At 37.7% G+C, this 16025-nt stretch overlaps 1 protein-coding gene across 3 annotated transcripts in view; it reads left to right on the plus strand.

The window, feature by feature from the left end:
* The window catches only part of SMG1 (SMG1 nonsense mediated mRNA decay associated PI3K related kinase), a 66277-nt gene that overhangs the window by 39827 nt on the left and 10425 nt on the right, over positions 1–16025 (plus strand). For all 3 annotated transcript variants that reach the window (XM_075105152.1, XM_075105156.1, XM_075105155.1), the window contains 21 exons: positions 575–823; positions 1130–1414; positions 2412–2556; positions 2841–2979; positions 3276–3506; positions 3605–3782; positions 4604–4765; positions 5109–5326; positions 5529–5683; positions 6626–6848; positions 7801–8047; positions 8628–8857; positions 9411–9659; positions 10069–10207; positions 10295–10404; positions 11019–11237; positions 11646–11836; positions 13013–13185; positions 13568–13847; positions 14570–14842; positions 14978–15212. In XM_075105152.1, the coding sequence (XP_074961253.1) occupies positions 575–823; positions 1130–1414; positions 2412–2556; positions 2841–2979; positions 3276–3506; positions 3605–3782; positions 4604–4765; positions 5109–5326; positions 5529–5683; positions 6626–6848; positions 7801–8047; positions 8628–8857; positions 9411–9659; positions 10069–10207; positions 10295–10404; positions 11019–11237; positions 11646–11836; positions 13013–13185; positions 13568–13847; positions 14570–14842; positions 14978–15212 (4331 nt within the window). The remainder of the gene's footprint in view (positions 1–574; positions 824–1129; positions 1415–2411; positions 2557–2840; positions 2980–3275; positions 3507–3604; positions 3783–4603; positions 4766–5108; positions 5327–5528; positions 5684–6625; positions 6849–7800; positions 8048–8627; positions 8858–9410; positions 9660–10068; positions 10208–10294; positions 10405–11018; positions 11238–11645; positions 11837–13012; positions 13186–13567; positions 13848–14569; positions 14843–14977; positions 15213–16025) is intronic.

Below are 16025 nucleotides of genomic sequence, written 5' to 3' on the forward strand. Positions count from 1 at the left end.
ATTGATTACTTTCTAAAGGCCAAGTTTTGGTTATTTAGGTTAAGACTAGGGGTCTCAATTACTACTACAGTGTAGAAAGTGTTAAAAAGAAAAAGATTTTATTCTGAGATACTTGGCAGTTCTATACTCTTTTAATAGCACTTTACTTGCTCGTTTGGTCATGCTTTAAATGCTTTCACTTTTGAACACTTAACAATGGTTCACGAAACAGTTATGAAAGCCGTTTAGATGTGTAGTATGATAAGAAGTAATGGGAGAAAAGGAAGTTGTATCAGGGGACAAGTAGATTTCTTAGTTAAGAAGAATGTTTATATTGGAAAAAATTACTCTTGCCCAGCAGAAAATTTATGGCTATATATTTTTTTGTTTGTTTCAGGTGGGGTATATAAATATTCTAGGCAGAAATGAAGTAATCTAAATTTCTGAAGGAGGCGTTAGGAAATACAAAAGAGCTGAGCAATTTTTGACTCATGGCCATAAACAGAACACATTGGGCAGTAATTATCTGTATAACCCAGGTGCAATTATTGTTTGTTTAATACTTTTGTTTACAATATCTTGCTTTCTTTTTCAGAACCAACAGTCCCAATTAAAAGCCATCTAATGGAGCTGGGCTTAACAGCAGCAAAATTTGCACGGAAGCGAGGAAATATTGCTCTAGCTACACGACTGCTTGCCCAGTGCAGCGAAGTTCAGCTAGGAAAAACCACCACTGCACAAGACTTAGTCCAGCACTTTAAAAAATTGTCTGTACCAGGTCAGATAGATGAAAAATGGGGTCCTGAACTTGATATTGAGAAAACAAAGTTGTTATACACAGCAGGTGAGAATTTTCTGATTACATCGTAGATACTTGAGCTTCTTGTCCTGATAACCAGGCTAATTCCCCTGACCTTGAAGAAATCATCATAGGACAGTATCATTAGGAACTGATTTCATCCTGTTAACTGTTTCAGTCTGGGAGTGTTTTCACACAAGTCGCTACTTACTTGTAGTTTTTAAATTCAAAAGAGAATTTTCTTTGTGAAAATATATTGTTACAAGGTGTATCTAAATATGCTGAATTTCATAATAAGTGTTTTGAATAAAGTTAATGCTCTACTGAAGATACACTTTTCATGATGTGCAGGTCAATCAACACATGCCATGGAAATGCTGAGTTCTTGTGCCATATCCTTTTGCAAATCTGCCAAAGCTGAATATGCGGTCGCTAAATCTATTCTCACGCTGGCGAAATGGATTCAAGCAGAATGGAAAGAGATTTCAGGACAGTTGAAACAAGTATATAGAGCTCGACAGCAGCAGAATCACACTGGTCTGTCTACCTTGTCTAAAAACATATATAATTTGATTGATCTCCCAGCTGTTAATACACTAGAAGAAGAATATCCTAGGATTGAAAGTGAATCTACAGGTAGATTTGTTCTCCTTCTTATTCTTTTTATTAAATTAGTTACTGATGATTCCACTGAGGGATAGCACCAGTTACATTGACAAAGACTAAATGCTCCATCACTCATGTATTTGTTTTCCTAATACATGTATAAACAGTGTGTATTTTATGCAAAAGGTAACTATACACAGTTAAAAAAACCCAAACACCTTAATATTGATAATGTTGTATTTCTGTCACATTTTTCTCATTCAAGTGATGGTGGCCTGAAGAAGAAACTGGGATGCATTTATTTTATGAGAATAATCAAATTTTGTCATGCTTTTGTCTGCTTTCAACTCTTGTATTTCCTAAGGTTTGAATGAGATCTTTCAGATTAAGCATTGACAGTTTATATTTTGAAGGCCCTAATATGTGTGAAAAGCAGTTACCTCCAGGTTTTCTCATGATTAATCTATACTTAACTTGAACACTTCTGTTGTTGCCACAAAATGCACTCTAATTCCCAATTTTTGGCAGACTTTTCTTCAAATGTCAAGATAAAGTTCTTTCTCCGCTTAAGCATGGGTTTATTTCCTCTCTTGCAGAGTCAGAATTACTTTAGAACTGTTAATGGATGTTAAGTAGTAGGTGCTTTCTGACTTGATTGTGAAGAAAATCAATATATACACGAACACACACACTGCCCTAGGTACTTTACAGAAGTCTGCTCTCTGAAGCATCTTGCTCTTTTGGAGATCATGAGTTTCTCGCTTCAGTTCCATCTTTCTGTGAAAGAGAAAGGAATTGTAGAGTATTGGCAGTGGTTGTTAGCAAATGAAAAACAGGTCTTTGTTTTGCAGCCAGCGTTGGAACTGAAAAACAGTTGCATTTCAGAAAATTTTACACTCTTGGGTACTAACTTGACCAAAAAATGTATTACGTACTTATAATGGTTTTGAATTATTTTCTATGTTAAGGAAATTAGAAGTAGGTTTTACACCGTAACATATATTGCTCTATTTTTTTCCCATCACAGTAAATATTGGAGTTGGAGAACCTGACTTCATCCTGGGACAGCTGTATCATTTGTCTTCAGTACAGGCACCTGAAGTAGCAAAGTCTTGGGCAGCCCTGGCTAGTTGGGCTTATAGATGGGGCCGGAAAGTAGTTGATAATGCCAGGTAAATTCATCCTAATGTTTAAATTCATACTTCACAATTCGTTTTCTTAAGGTAAACCCTGGCTTTGTACTTATGATTACTGTTCTTTGTGGTCCAATGTTACATGTGAGCAGAGAACTTAATGTTCTCTTGACCACTTGCCTCCTGTAAGAAAAGCAAGCTTAATTCTGAGATAAGGATGAAGATTTCTTCCTTCAAGAAGTTTTGTATATACAGTCTTAACGGGCTCAGTAGCTCTATGAATGCTAATATACTGGGGATCAATAATTCATTAAATGTTACAGTCAGGGAGAAGGTGTTCGTCTGCTGCCCCGGGAAAAATCTGAGGTTCAGAACTTGCTTCCAGACAACATTGCAGAGGAAGATAAAGAGAAAATCTATGGGATTCTTGGACAGGCAGTGTGTCGTCCAGCTGGGATTCAGGTAAGTGTAAATTTGCTTGCTTAAAAAATGTTCAACTTCAGTGTGAACCTTATTTTTCCTCTACTTGTGATTCATATTATTCTTGTAAATGTTTTAAATTAAAATTCAGACAATACAAGAGTTCTCTAAAAACCATCTGTTAGCTAAATGGTAACACATCTGTCTGTGGACTATAATAATATGCTCAAGTAATGCAGTTGTATGAGTTGCCTAGACAAAAGCTGAATTAGGAACTGACATTGCTTGTAGAAATTGGAGGACTTAATCAAATCTCTTTTCTCTTCATTTGCATTGAGGATGAAGATATGACTCTACAAATCACCGAAAATGAAGACAATGAAGAAGATGATATGGTGGATGTTATATGGCGTCAATTACTAACGAGTTGTCCCTGGCTTTCAGAACTTGATGAAAATGCAACAGAAGGATTAATTAAAGTGTGGAGGAAAGTTGTAGACAGAATCTTCAGTCTCTATAAACTCTCCTGCAGTGCATACTTTACTTTTCTCAAACTCAATGCTGGTCAGGTTAGTGTTTGTTCTGTTGAGGAAATCCAGTTACGAACTTCTCTAAATGATGATATGAATGATATACTTAGCTTAGAGGAGTATTTCTTTCTTTCAAGGTTCTGCTTGATGAAGATGATCCCAGGCTGCACTTAAGAAATACTTCTGAGCAGAGCACTGATGATGTTATTGTGATGGCAACCCTAAGACTGTTACGATTGCTTGTGAAACATGCTGGAGAACTTAGACAGTATCTAGAACATGGGTTAGAAACTACACCTACTGCTCCTTGGAGAGGTAAATAGTTGTTATCTAGTTGTTAAAATTTCATTTTGATACCTTTCTGCTTGTATTTAGAAAAAAATATATTCATTGCACTTTCATAACATTTTTAAGTATGGCAGAAAGAGAGCCTGTATTTTACTAAATTTCATTAAAGGCATTCAAGTCTGGCGTGCATTCTGACGTTAGAATAGATGAGTGGCACAGCTTCAGATCCCTTCCTTCCCCTGCCTTAACACATCGAAAGGAGAAAGGAAGTGTAGTTTGAGGTATTACATTATATTACCACCTTAAAAAAAGGGATGGGTTTTTCCCTACCTACAGTTTGAAATGCAGTTCAGAGAAAGATGTGTGGCTAAAGCCAGATGTCTCAGAAGTAGTTGTTTGTTACTACACTGCTGGTTCTGGTTGCTCAGGGACTTTCCCACAAAAGGTTGTTGAGTTGAAGTGTGGAAGGCAGCCGAAGAGGAGGCCGACTATTGCAAAATTGTACTTACTTGTGAAACATCCAGTTATATACTACTTCAAGAACTATTAAAGAGATTCCTCTTTATTTTTGAAAAATTATGTAACAGATGCAATGTGCAAAACTCAGTTCCTAGTGCTTGATTAAAGGATTGATATATTGTATCTGATGTTACCTGTATTTGAATATTAGAAGAAAATAAGCTATCGCCTGTACTGTGAAAGGCAGTTATTTAGAGGAAGTTTTTATTAGGAAAACAGACATTTACAATTCTCCCAATGCAAAAGCAGCGTGCTTTTAAAAATAAAATTCTGCATCCTTTGAAGTGAAATGAAATGAACCGGCACATTTTCTTTTCCCATTTATGAAGGTATTATACCTCAGCTTTTTTCTCGCCTTAATCACCCAGAAGTGTATGTTCGTCAGAGTATTTGCAACTTACTGTGTCGAGTGGCTCAAGATTCTCCTCATCTCATACTATATCCTGCAATAGTGGGTACCATTTCACTTAGCAGTGAATCCCAGACTTCAGGTATGGAGAAAAAAAATGAATGTTCAAATACACTTTAACTTATTTATTTTTTTATATACTGGGTAAAATAATACTGAGGGTTTGGAGTTTGGTGTCCCATTTCACCGCCCCCCCCAAACTCTGATACTTTCCATCTTAAGAATATTTTTATTATGGGACCTCACTGATAGCTTTCATTTGATTTACCAGTTTGGCAAATAAGTTAGTTTTCTCAATTTTATCATCGTATGCTTTGCCAGTACGTAATGTAACATGGGACCAGGTGCTAAATGAAGTATTGAGTGACGTATCTTTTGAGGCCAGAACAGTGTAGCTAATATTTTAACATCTGTTTTTAATTTAGGAAACAAGCTGCCTTCTGCCATCCCTACTTTGCTAGGTAATATTCAAGGAGAAGAACTGTTGGGTGGTGAATGTGATGGAGGGAGCCCCCCAGCTTCTCAAGAAAGTAGTAAAGATGACACAAAAGTTGGATTAAATGAAGATCAAGCAATGATGCAAGATTGTTACAGCAAAATTGTGGAGAAACTATCTGCTGCAAATCCAACGATGGTATTGCAGGTAAATAATCCAAATGTATGTTACTTGTGCTTTTATTTGAACCACAAAGTAATTTATATATCTTGTTGGTAGACCCTCTGAAAGTTAGTGCATCTTTTGCTGTCAGGCTTTTTTTTTCCTTTTTTTTCCAAGTTGTTCATCTACATGAAGTTTTAATACTAGTACTCTTAATTAAAAGTGAATCTTAATTTCTTTTATACAGGTTCAGATGCTAGTGGCTGAGCTGCGCAGAGTTACAGTTCTTTGGGATGAACTTTGGTTGGGAGTTTTACTGCAGCAGCACATGTATGTCCTCAGAAGGATTCAACAACTGGAAGACGAAGTCAAGAGGGTCCAAAATAACAACACTTTACGGAAGTATGTCTTTTTTTAATAATTCAAGTGATAATTGTATCAATTGTTTGTTCTTGGGGAAGCATACAGTCAAACTGATTAACAGTGTTGTTGCTCCTGAATTCATACTATCCTAGCTGCTGCTTTGTAAGCCAGTGAACTTATTTCAAGAGCATTTTGATGCTGCAGCTAGTATTCTAAACAAATGAAACAACAACAGTCTGTGTGAGTCCATGTTGGGATTTCCTTAGTAATCATGTGTTAGGACCCAACGCATATTAAGTTGTGGATTATAGGATTCTATAGTTCTTCATTTCAAGGTTTTTCTTAAATCTGAAATGAGGACGAAGATGTTGAAGGATGTAATCTGTTTGGAGTTTATTGCAAATACAGATATTTGGGGTAAACAGAACATCTTAATCTGCTTTTGGTTTTCAGTGTTCAGCAAGCCTTTTCCTCTCTCATATCTGGGTTCTCTGTGAATAGATTTGTGGAAGAGCAAAGCCATTCACTGTGAACATGGCTAAGCTTAACACCTCTTGAATTCTACAGTCAGGGCTGACACGGAATGGGAGGACAGCACGATCTGAATTGTGCTCTTCCCCTTCCTTATAGTGTGGTACACCCTCAGGAAGTAGTGGTTAGGAGCTCTTTTGTTAAAGGAAATAGTTGCTTAGGGTGGTTTGAGCTCTCTGAGCTTTTCCTCAGTGTTTCCAGTGGTGAAAAGCCAAGTTCAAATGTTTCAGTTTCTAAAACAAACAAAAAAAAATTCAGCAGAACATGCATTCAATGTGGCATGAAATACTCTTCCTTTTAATACAGTCATCCTTGAAGTCCTTATTTTAGAGATGTGTAACTGTTTTCGTGAATTGTTAGATGTCTCATTTGCAGTCCTATTTTAATGCTCTGCTTATGAAGTAATTTGGTTTTATGGAGTTAAGAGGAAATTTATTGTTTTTTTACTAGAGAGGAGAAAATAGCAATCATGCGTGAAAAGCATACAGCTCTAATGAAGCCCATTGTATTTGCTTTGGAACATGTACGGAGCATCACTGCAGCTCCTGCAGAAACTCCTCATGAGAAGTGGTTTCAGGATAACTATGGAGATGCAATTGAAAATGCACTAGAGAAACTTAAGAATCCTTTGAATCCTGCTAAACCTGGAAGCAGCTGGCTCCCGTTTAAAGAGGTATTATATGCACAGAGGAAGAGTACAATGTAGAGACTCTTGATGCTCTTGCTGCACCATGTGCTTGACCCTCTCCTTAGTATTCTCTTGCTCTTCTCTTGCATATCAAGATTGCAGTCTATCTTCAGCAATCACCACAGGCATGCTAGACACTAAAGTAAAGTTAACTGTTGTCTCTGTAACAAGTCTTATTGACTCCATTATTGCATTTCTACCCAATGAAATTTTTTTTTTCAAATCTTGAATCTTCTGCTGTCTGAGATCTGTCAGTTTTGGGGGCAGAGGGCTTTAACTGCCTTTCTGAAACTATGCCATCCAAGTTTAGTGGATTTAAATTTGAACTAGCTGGTACTCTGGTTGTCTAAGTGTAGTTCTTAGGCTGTGCGGCAACCTTCAAATGATCAACCCTTCCCAAATATACTCTGTTATTCACTTATGTGATCTTGTCATATTAGGTTTTTTACAGGTCTGAGGAAAAGCAAAATATGTATTCACTTGGATATCCAGAGCAACCTGGTGGTTTTTAAAAGTCGTGATAGACAGAACCTAGGTTTTACAAACAAATAGACTATTTTCTTTTTTGTAGTTCCCCTTCTGCTTTGCAGAACAAGCGAGCGTGCAGATACATAAACAGGAGGTTGCTGAACGCTGCTGCTTTTGACCACAGCTCAAATATTTTTAAATGCAGGAGCAAACCTCCTGAGGAGTTTGATTTATTGTGACTTGGTTGCGTATCACCAGGCAGGGTATATTTGCTGCATAAAGGATGTGTTTTAGATCTTGTCATCTTCATCCTAAGCTATAAATGGATTAGTAGGATGGCAAGGATGAAAGGTAGTTTAAGAAGATGACTACCGTTAAGTCTGTTTTGATGTTTGGTTTTTTATTTTATTTTTTTATGCTAGCTGTCAAGGTGAACTTTAACCTAAACCAAAACATTTCTTTGCAATAGGTTATGCTAAGTTTGCAGCAGAGAGCACAGAAACGGGCTAGTTACCTTTTACGGCTTGAAGAAATCAGTCCTTGGTTGGCTGCCATGATAAGCACTGAAATAGCACTTCCTGGAGAAGTATCTACCAGAGACACAGTCACAATTCAGAGTGTGGGCAGCACCATCACAATTCTGCCTACCAAAACCAAACCTAAAAAGCTGCTTTTCCTGGGTTCAGATGGGAAGAACTATCCCTACCTGTTCAAAGGTAAGAAATTGAAATTTTCTCCTATGAGTTACTGTCTGTTATAAATCAGAAAATATTAGTTGGGAAGATGCATCATTGCAACTTTTGCTTTCTCTGCCTGCATGATATGGAGAGAAAGTCTTTCCCACCTCATGATTCACCATACACTTTTGAGGATTTTAGCTTTGTGAAGCTGTAAGTCAGGGGTGCTTCAGATCCCTTCTTTATAAGGGTTGCATCAGAAACAGTGTTCTGCTTGAATACTGATAGGATTAGCTGGATCCACTTTTCCAGAAGCTTAAGGTAGCACCCAGAAGAGACCTTTAGAGACTCCATGCTTTCCCTGAAAGGGAAAGATCTCTGTCTTATGTTAGTAACTGTTGTGTGTACCGCTAACAGAGCTGTCATAAACTGGTGATTTTAGTAGGTAAATGCTATGTAAAACTTTAGGTTTAGGCTGAACATCTCATCCTTACTCTGCATAATTTAAAAAGCTATTCGTAGTCTGAAATGAAGTAAGATTTAAAAAACCACTAAGTTTGGGGCTTTAAGAGAATATTTTTTATCTAGAAACTAAATTTTAAACAAAAATTTATGACAGGTTTAGAAGACTTGCACCTAGATGAAAGAATCATGCAATTCTTATCAATTGTGAACACAATGTTTGCTACCATTAACCGTCAAGAGACACCAAGGTTCCATGCGAGGCACTACTCTGTGACGCCTCTGGGAACAAGATCAGGTTTGATCCAGTGGGTGGATGGAGCTACACCTTTGTTTGGTCTTTACAAGCGGTGGCAACAGCGAGAAGCAGCTTTACAAGCACAAAAGGTAACAACTATGGTTTATGCCAGCTAGGACAATTCAAAGGGAAACGCTTATTCTGATTTCTGTTCTAGTTCGAAGTAATGTAGTCTTAAACGTATTGTGTTTTGTTCATAATCATGCAGAATGGTTCTGTGTATTCATATCTCTTGGGATTTCACCAAATGCCAATGAAATTGCAAAATGTAGTTATATATATTACATATATTACAGTATGTAACAAATATGCTGTTCTGGCATAGTAATTCAAGGAGAACTATTTTTGCACAAATAGTTAACCTTGGTTAAAATTAGTTTAGTTCCGCATCTCATTCTCATTTCATTTTAAATACAGGGTTTTTTGAAATTGACCTTGGTAAGAGTAGAGTTAGGCTAAAGCAGTGTATTTTCAGTTTATTTAGGTTTTCTTACCCATCGAGTTTTGAAGAATTCTCTGCACTGTAAAAGTCATCCTCAACAGAGAAGTTGATGTCGTATTATTCTCACCAAAACTGAATTTGGGATACTTTTCTGTGGTAATGAGTTTCAATATATAAACTAGCATTTTTACTTCTTCTAGGCTCAGGACTCTTACCAGACTCCTCAGAATCCTGGAATAGTGCCTAGACCTAGTGAACTTTACTACAGTAAAATTGGACCCGCATTAAAGGCGGTTGGGCTTAGTCTTGATGTGTCACGTCGTGACTGGCCCTTGAATGTTATGAGGGCTGTTCTAGAAGAACTGATGGAAGCAACTCCCCCAAATCTCCTAGCTAAGGAGCTCTGGTCATCATGTACTACACCGGATGAATGGTGGAGAGTTACACAGGTGAGTTACAACAAATATATTTTCCCTTTGAAAGGATGTGTTTTTAATGGGATGAGGGGCAACAAATGCCTGGGATGTGTTCAAACAATGGTACTCCTGAGTTAGGTGAGCTAGGACTGAAGAAGTTTCATGTAACAGGAAATGTTAGTATTTGGCAGGAAATGATGCAGTTGTACCATATGGAATAAAAAAATGGGTATGCACCTGATAACTCTACATTATTGAACTAGGATTATCAGCCTAAGACATGAAAACTCTTGTAAGATGATATCAAACAACAAATAGAATACAGCTTGGAATAAGTTTGTTTTGATTTGTCTTACACTTAAAATGTTTTAAGATGGTAGTCAGTCCAATGTCTTGGCATAGGATTCCCACAAATAATTTTTTCCTGAAACTCTCTTTAAAGTCGTATGCAAGATCCACTGCAGTTATGTCCATGGTTGGCTACATCATTGGTCTTGGAGACAGACATCTGGATAATGTTCTTATAGATATGACTACAGGAGAAGTTGTCCACATAGATTATAATGTTTGCTTTGAAAAAGGTAATTTAAAAAATGCTATATGATATTCAAATAGAAGGTTTCCCTTCTTGGTAATTAAAAGAAACAACTTAAATTTTTATCTTGAAGGGAAAAGCCTTAGGGTACCAGAGAAGGTTCCATTCCGGATGACGCACAATATTGAAACAGCACTTGGAGTGACAGGAGTAGAAGGGGTTTTCAGGCTTTCTTGTGAACAGGTAAGTTAAGAAACTTGCAGAAAACTGAGGGCTATCAGTTGCCAAATACTGTCTTAGAACCATTCTGTTAAACATTCTGCTGTTAATTTATAAAGCCTTCACCTTTTCTGCTGTGATTTCAGTTGGACTTACTTTAGATTACATCCTGTAGTAGGTATTTAAGAAATATAAGAATGTCAGATAAATACATATGCAAGTAGTGATACAACTACAGTTCATCAGGGAGAGGGACTTGTAGCTTTAGATGTAAAATGTTTTGTTTTTCCTGAAGCGCCTTTGTGAAGTTTTGCTTATCCTCTTTCTTCAGGACCGCACCTTTATAAACATGACAGATATGTTTTTAAAAAGAAATAAGCTCTGGACAAAGGAGAGCTTTCTTCCTCAAGTGTCTGTTGCTACAGTTTGGAAGGCTAGAATGCAATCTTCATTTTCAGTGATGTTACTACAGGCTAGCTGCATTTGTATATACTGTGGTGTTCTTCCTGTATTGATAGCGGTTACGGATAAGTTACAAATTTCTGTACTTAAGTACAGGCAGTATTTTGCATTTAAAATTCCACTATTCTGCAAGGATAATGCAAGATCAGAATGAGTCTGTTTCAAATATGATGCAGGTCCTTCATATTATGCGGCGTGGGAGAGAGACTCTGCTTACGTTGCTTGAAGCTTTTGTTTATGATCCTCTGGTGGACTGGACAGCAGGAGGTGAAGCAGGATTTGCTGGAGCTGTTTATGGTGGTGGTGGCCAGCAGGCTGAAAACAAACAAAGCAAAAGAGAAATGGAAAGAGATATTACACGTAGTCTCTTTTCATCAAGAGTGGCTGAGATAAAGGTGAGTTTACTATAGTAATTTTCTGGCTTATAACCAAAGTAGGCCCTATGCTTTCACTTCATTTATTTGCATTGTGGGGGTGGTGGAAGAGGTGGTCATTTATTAAAAATAGTTCACAAATTATATTGAGCTAAACTGAGTTTGTATTGAGGAAGTGCTTACAAGTATTTAGTTTTGTGTGTTGAATTCTAAAACACATTTGAATGTTTTGCCTGAATCTGGGCTAGAGGAATAAAAATAGAGGTTTAGAGAGTATTCTAAATAATGTCTGTTAAGCTTTAGCATTTGTAGCACTGGAAGTAGCCCCAGATGAACAACATCACTGAAGGATTAAGTGCTGCCATATGTTACTTTCTCTTACCTGTTTGAATTAAGTCCAGTTCTATAATATCTATGTCTTGGTTATAGGTTAACTGGTTTAAGAATAGAGATGAAATGCTTGCTGTGCTGCCAAAATTGGACAGTAGTTTAGAAGAGTATCTGAACCTGCAAGAGCAGCTGACAGATGTAGAAAAGCTGCAAGGAAAACTACTGGAGGAGATAGAATTTCTGGAAGGTGCAGAAGGAGTGGATCATCCCTCTCACACACTTCAACACAGGTACAGAGGAGCGAGGAATTCTGTCGGGAATCTTGCAATTCAACACATTTGGTGGTTTAGTAATGTACTTACAAGTTAAATGTTAGAAATGTATATATGAGACAGATTAATAGTTGGGTAAAAGCTATTAGAATAAGCAAGTGATTCCTTGTACAGAGTAACTATTGAAACCATTTTCCTACTGAATAATCTTACCTATGTCCTACGCCTCAAACTCCATCAATTTGACCTGTGCTAGTCAGTGTTCCACACTTGACCCTCCAGGCAAGAGACAGAATGTGCGGAATGTGATGTCCCATCAAATTAATCCACATAATGCAGCTACTGATAAATAGCACAAAAATCCTTTCATCTAAGTTTCTAACTCATTATTTTTCAAGTTTATTTAAAATTGATCAAGGGTTTCAGAATTGCATGAATACGCACATGCATTCATTAGTTTGTAGGAAAACAGAATTAATTATAGAATCATAGAATCATTAAGGTTGGAAAAGACCTCTAGGATCATCAGGTCCAACTGTCAACCCAACACTACCATGTCTCCTAAACCATGCCCTGAAGTGCCACGTCTACGCCTCGTTTAAACGACTCCAGGGATGACGACTCCACCACCTCTCTGGGCAGCCTGTTCCAATGCCTGACTGCTCTTTCAGTAAAGAAAGTTTTCCTGTTATCCAACCTAAAACTCCCTGATGCAGCTTGAAGCTGTTTCCTCTTGTTCTATCACTAGTGACCTGGGAGAAGAGACCAACCCCCACCTCACCACAACCTCCTTTCAGGTAGTTGCAGAGAGCAATATGGTCTCCTCTTCTCTGGGTTAAACATCCTGTTCCCTCAACCTCTCCCCATGAGACTTGCTCTCCAGACCCTTCACCAGCTCTGTTGCCCTTCTCTGGACACGCTCCAGCACCTCCATGTCCTCCTTGTCCTGAGGGACCCCAAACTGCACACAGTACTCGAGGTGCGGCCTCACCAGCGCTGAGTACAGGGGCATGATCACTGCCCTGCTCCTGCTGGCCGCACTATTCCTGATACAAGTTGTATGTAATTGGTGAGAATGTGTTCATTTTCTGGTCAAGAAGGTAGTTGTATTTTTCAATATGGTTTTGTGTTCAATATAGTTAAGTATTTTTTCCTGTGTAGTACTTACTTGATTCTTTGGCTTCAATAATTCAGGTATTCTGAGCACACACAGTTGCAGTCTCAACAAAGAGCTGTCCAGGAAGCAATCCAGGTGAAGCTGAATGAGTTTGAGCAGTGGATAACACATTACCAAACTGCTTTCAGTAATTTAGAGGCAACGCAACTTGCAAGTCTTCTTCAAGAAATTAGCACACAAATGGACCTAGGTATAAAATAGCATTTGTGGGGTTTATTTATGGTTTGAACATAACTAGAGTTTAGTATCAGGAGGCACTATGAGTATCCCCTACCTTACAGGCAAGGAAAGACCTGTATATAATAAATTAAAAGAAAGGGGGTTCTTCAAAGGGTGATTTAGAGCACTTCAAGGTTTCTGTGCCAAGCTCTCTGAAGGAACTTGTCTTACTTACCCTAGCTGGGCACAAGATTATTCTCTTAACTTGTGCTCGGAATTCTCGATATGAATTCTCCATGCCTCCTTTATCACAAGTAAAGAATATTTTTGAAAATATGTTAATACTCAGGATTTGTATGCTATAAAATGTGCTTCAGAGATATGTTTTAATTTTTAACTATCTTTCTTAAAAGGTCCTCCGAGTTATGTACCAGCAACAGCATTTCTGCAAAATGCGGGCCAGGCACATCTCATCAGTCAGTGTGAACAACTGGAAGGGGAAGTTGGTGCTTTTCTTCAGCAGAGAAGATCTGTGTTACGTGGTTGTCTTGAACAATTGCACAACTATGCGACAGTAGCTCTTCAGTATCCAAAAGCTGTGTTTCAGAAGCACCGAATAGAGCAATGGAAAACGTGGATGGAAGAACTCATCTGTAACATGACAATAGAGCGTTGTCAGGATATCTTTAGGAAGTAAGTTGACAGAGTAATGGATTGTTTGAAGAACTTAATTTTCAAGCTAGTTCAGGATTTTAATTTTCTAATTAAAATCAATACTTTTGCAAGGACTGACCTAATTATAAAGGAAGACAAGATTAAGTTGTAATTGCAGAAGTTTGGAGAAAAGATGAAAATCTGTTTTAAAAATACTGTTCCAGAGTTTAATCTTTGTACTGCAAAAAGAAAACCAAGTAAAGTTGCCCTGTAATGAACAAATGAAGAACTATGTTTGTGGCTTTAGGGTAGTGGTATTTAGGGGTTTTAGAAACATAGTATTTAAAAATCACTTCAGTCTACTAAAGATTTTTTTTATTAAAGCAGATTTTCCAGCAATTTTTTTTCTTCTAAAGTCAGGCCATTTCAGTGCTATTACTGCTTGGCTTACAAGATCTAGATTATATTCAAGCATTTACACTGGAACCTGCTTCCTTCCTATTTCTTATCTTCTATTCATCCTTTACCTCAAGGACTACTGTCTTCTGTCCTTGCAAATAGGTACGAAACATGGTGTGTTCTAAGGCTTTATGAAAGTGTCATTAGGGTAGCCATCAATGGCTGTGATACTGAGAGTTGATATGGAGCAGGCGATGTGGGAACTGTCCAAATGCAGAGTATTTTTCCGACCCGCAGAGCAGAATGCAGTTTGCTAGCACTTGAGAAGGAAGAATTTTGTCATTGTACTTTTGCTTTACCAGGTATGAAATGCAATATGCTCCTCAACCACCTCCAAGTATGTGTCAGTTCATAACTGCTACAGAAATGACTCTACAGCGCTATGCAGCAGATATAAATAACAGACTTATCAGGCAGGTGGAGCGCTTGAAACAGGAGGCAGTTACTGTACCTGTTTGTGAAGAGCAGCTGAAAGAAATTGAACGTTGCATAAAAGTTTTCCTTCATGAAAATGGAGAGGAGGGCTCATTGAGCTTAGCAAGTGTTATCATCTCTGCTCTTTGTGCGCTGACAAGGTGAGTTGCCTTGTGTGACATTTTTTTGTATGTGTTCATGTTTGAGACGACATAAAAGGAATATTCAAGCAATGTAATTTTGTGGAGAATGCAGCAGCACACAGGTTGTCTAACTAAGTGTCATAATTCATCTAGGCGAAATCTGATGATGGAAGGTGCAGCATCTAGTGCTGGAGAGCAACTGGTTGATTTGACTTCAAGAGATGGAGCCTGGTTCTTGGAGGAGCTTTGCAGCATGAGTGGGAATGTTACCTGCCTTGTGCAGTTGCTGAAGCAGTGTCATCTTGTACCCCAGGACTTGGATATTCCTAACCCAATTGAAGCATCAGAAGCTGTTCATTTAGCGAATGGAGTATACATCTCACTTCAGGTGACACTTACTTTTATGTTAATTTTTCTTTCCTCATCCCCAGCCTTCTATAAGACTCCAGCTAAGCCATTCTTAACAGCTTCTTCCTTAAACAGCTAAAAGTTTGTTTATGATGCTGCTGAGATCTTTTTTTATTGGACCTTAGTCTTGATTGCTGTACTTGGCTGAGCTGAACAGGCATTTGTTACTGCCACTTAGATTTTTATTGGTTGAAAGAATTTTGATCTATGAATGACAAATTGTAAAAACTGCTGTCAAGTAAGTAACCATAAGAAAAGTTAGTATCAGATGTATAGACACGCCAGCTTCATGTCTTGCTTTCATTCTTTTTTTCTGTTGCTGGCAGTCCAGAACAACTTCCAAATTGTTTAATTTGTGCTTTTTCTGTTTTCTGCTCCTGCTAAGCCTTACTTATTTTCACCTGAAACAAGTAGTTTGAAACAAACTCTGAAAACCTGTTTTACAGGCCTGTATCCCCAAGGTTGGGAAGGAGGAAAACACATTGTTAATTTTGTCTTAGAAATGTTTCCACTTTAATGAAGTGAAAAAAATTAGGTGCAGCTTGAGTAGAATATCTGCTGCAGATGCTGGTTTATAAACTGTGGCTGGCATAAATAGCGCTTTTGTGGGCTTTGGTTCCACTGTACTGTATTTGAAAAATTTTCCTACCGATTTGTGTAAGCCCACTGAGATTTCCGTCACTTTATTTCTTCGCTCTTCAAAGTATTAACATTTAATAAATTTTTCAGAAACAAACATGCAGTTTCATTACATCGCAACTGAGATCTGTCACACATATACATTGTTTTCCTC

The sequence above is a fragment of the Phalacrocorax aristotelis genome, chromosome 10 (genome assembly GCF_949628215.1).
Source record: "Phalacrocorax aristotelis chromosome 10, bGulAri2.1, whole genome shotgun sequence".
NCBI lineage: Eukaryota > Metazoa > Chordata > Aves > Suliformes > Phalacrocoracidae > Phalacrocorax > Phalacrocorax aristotelis.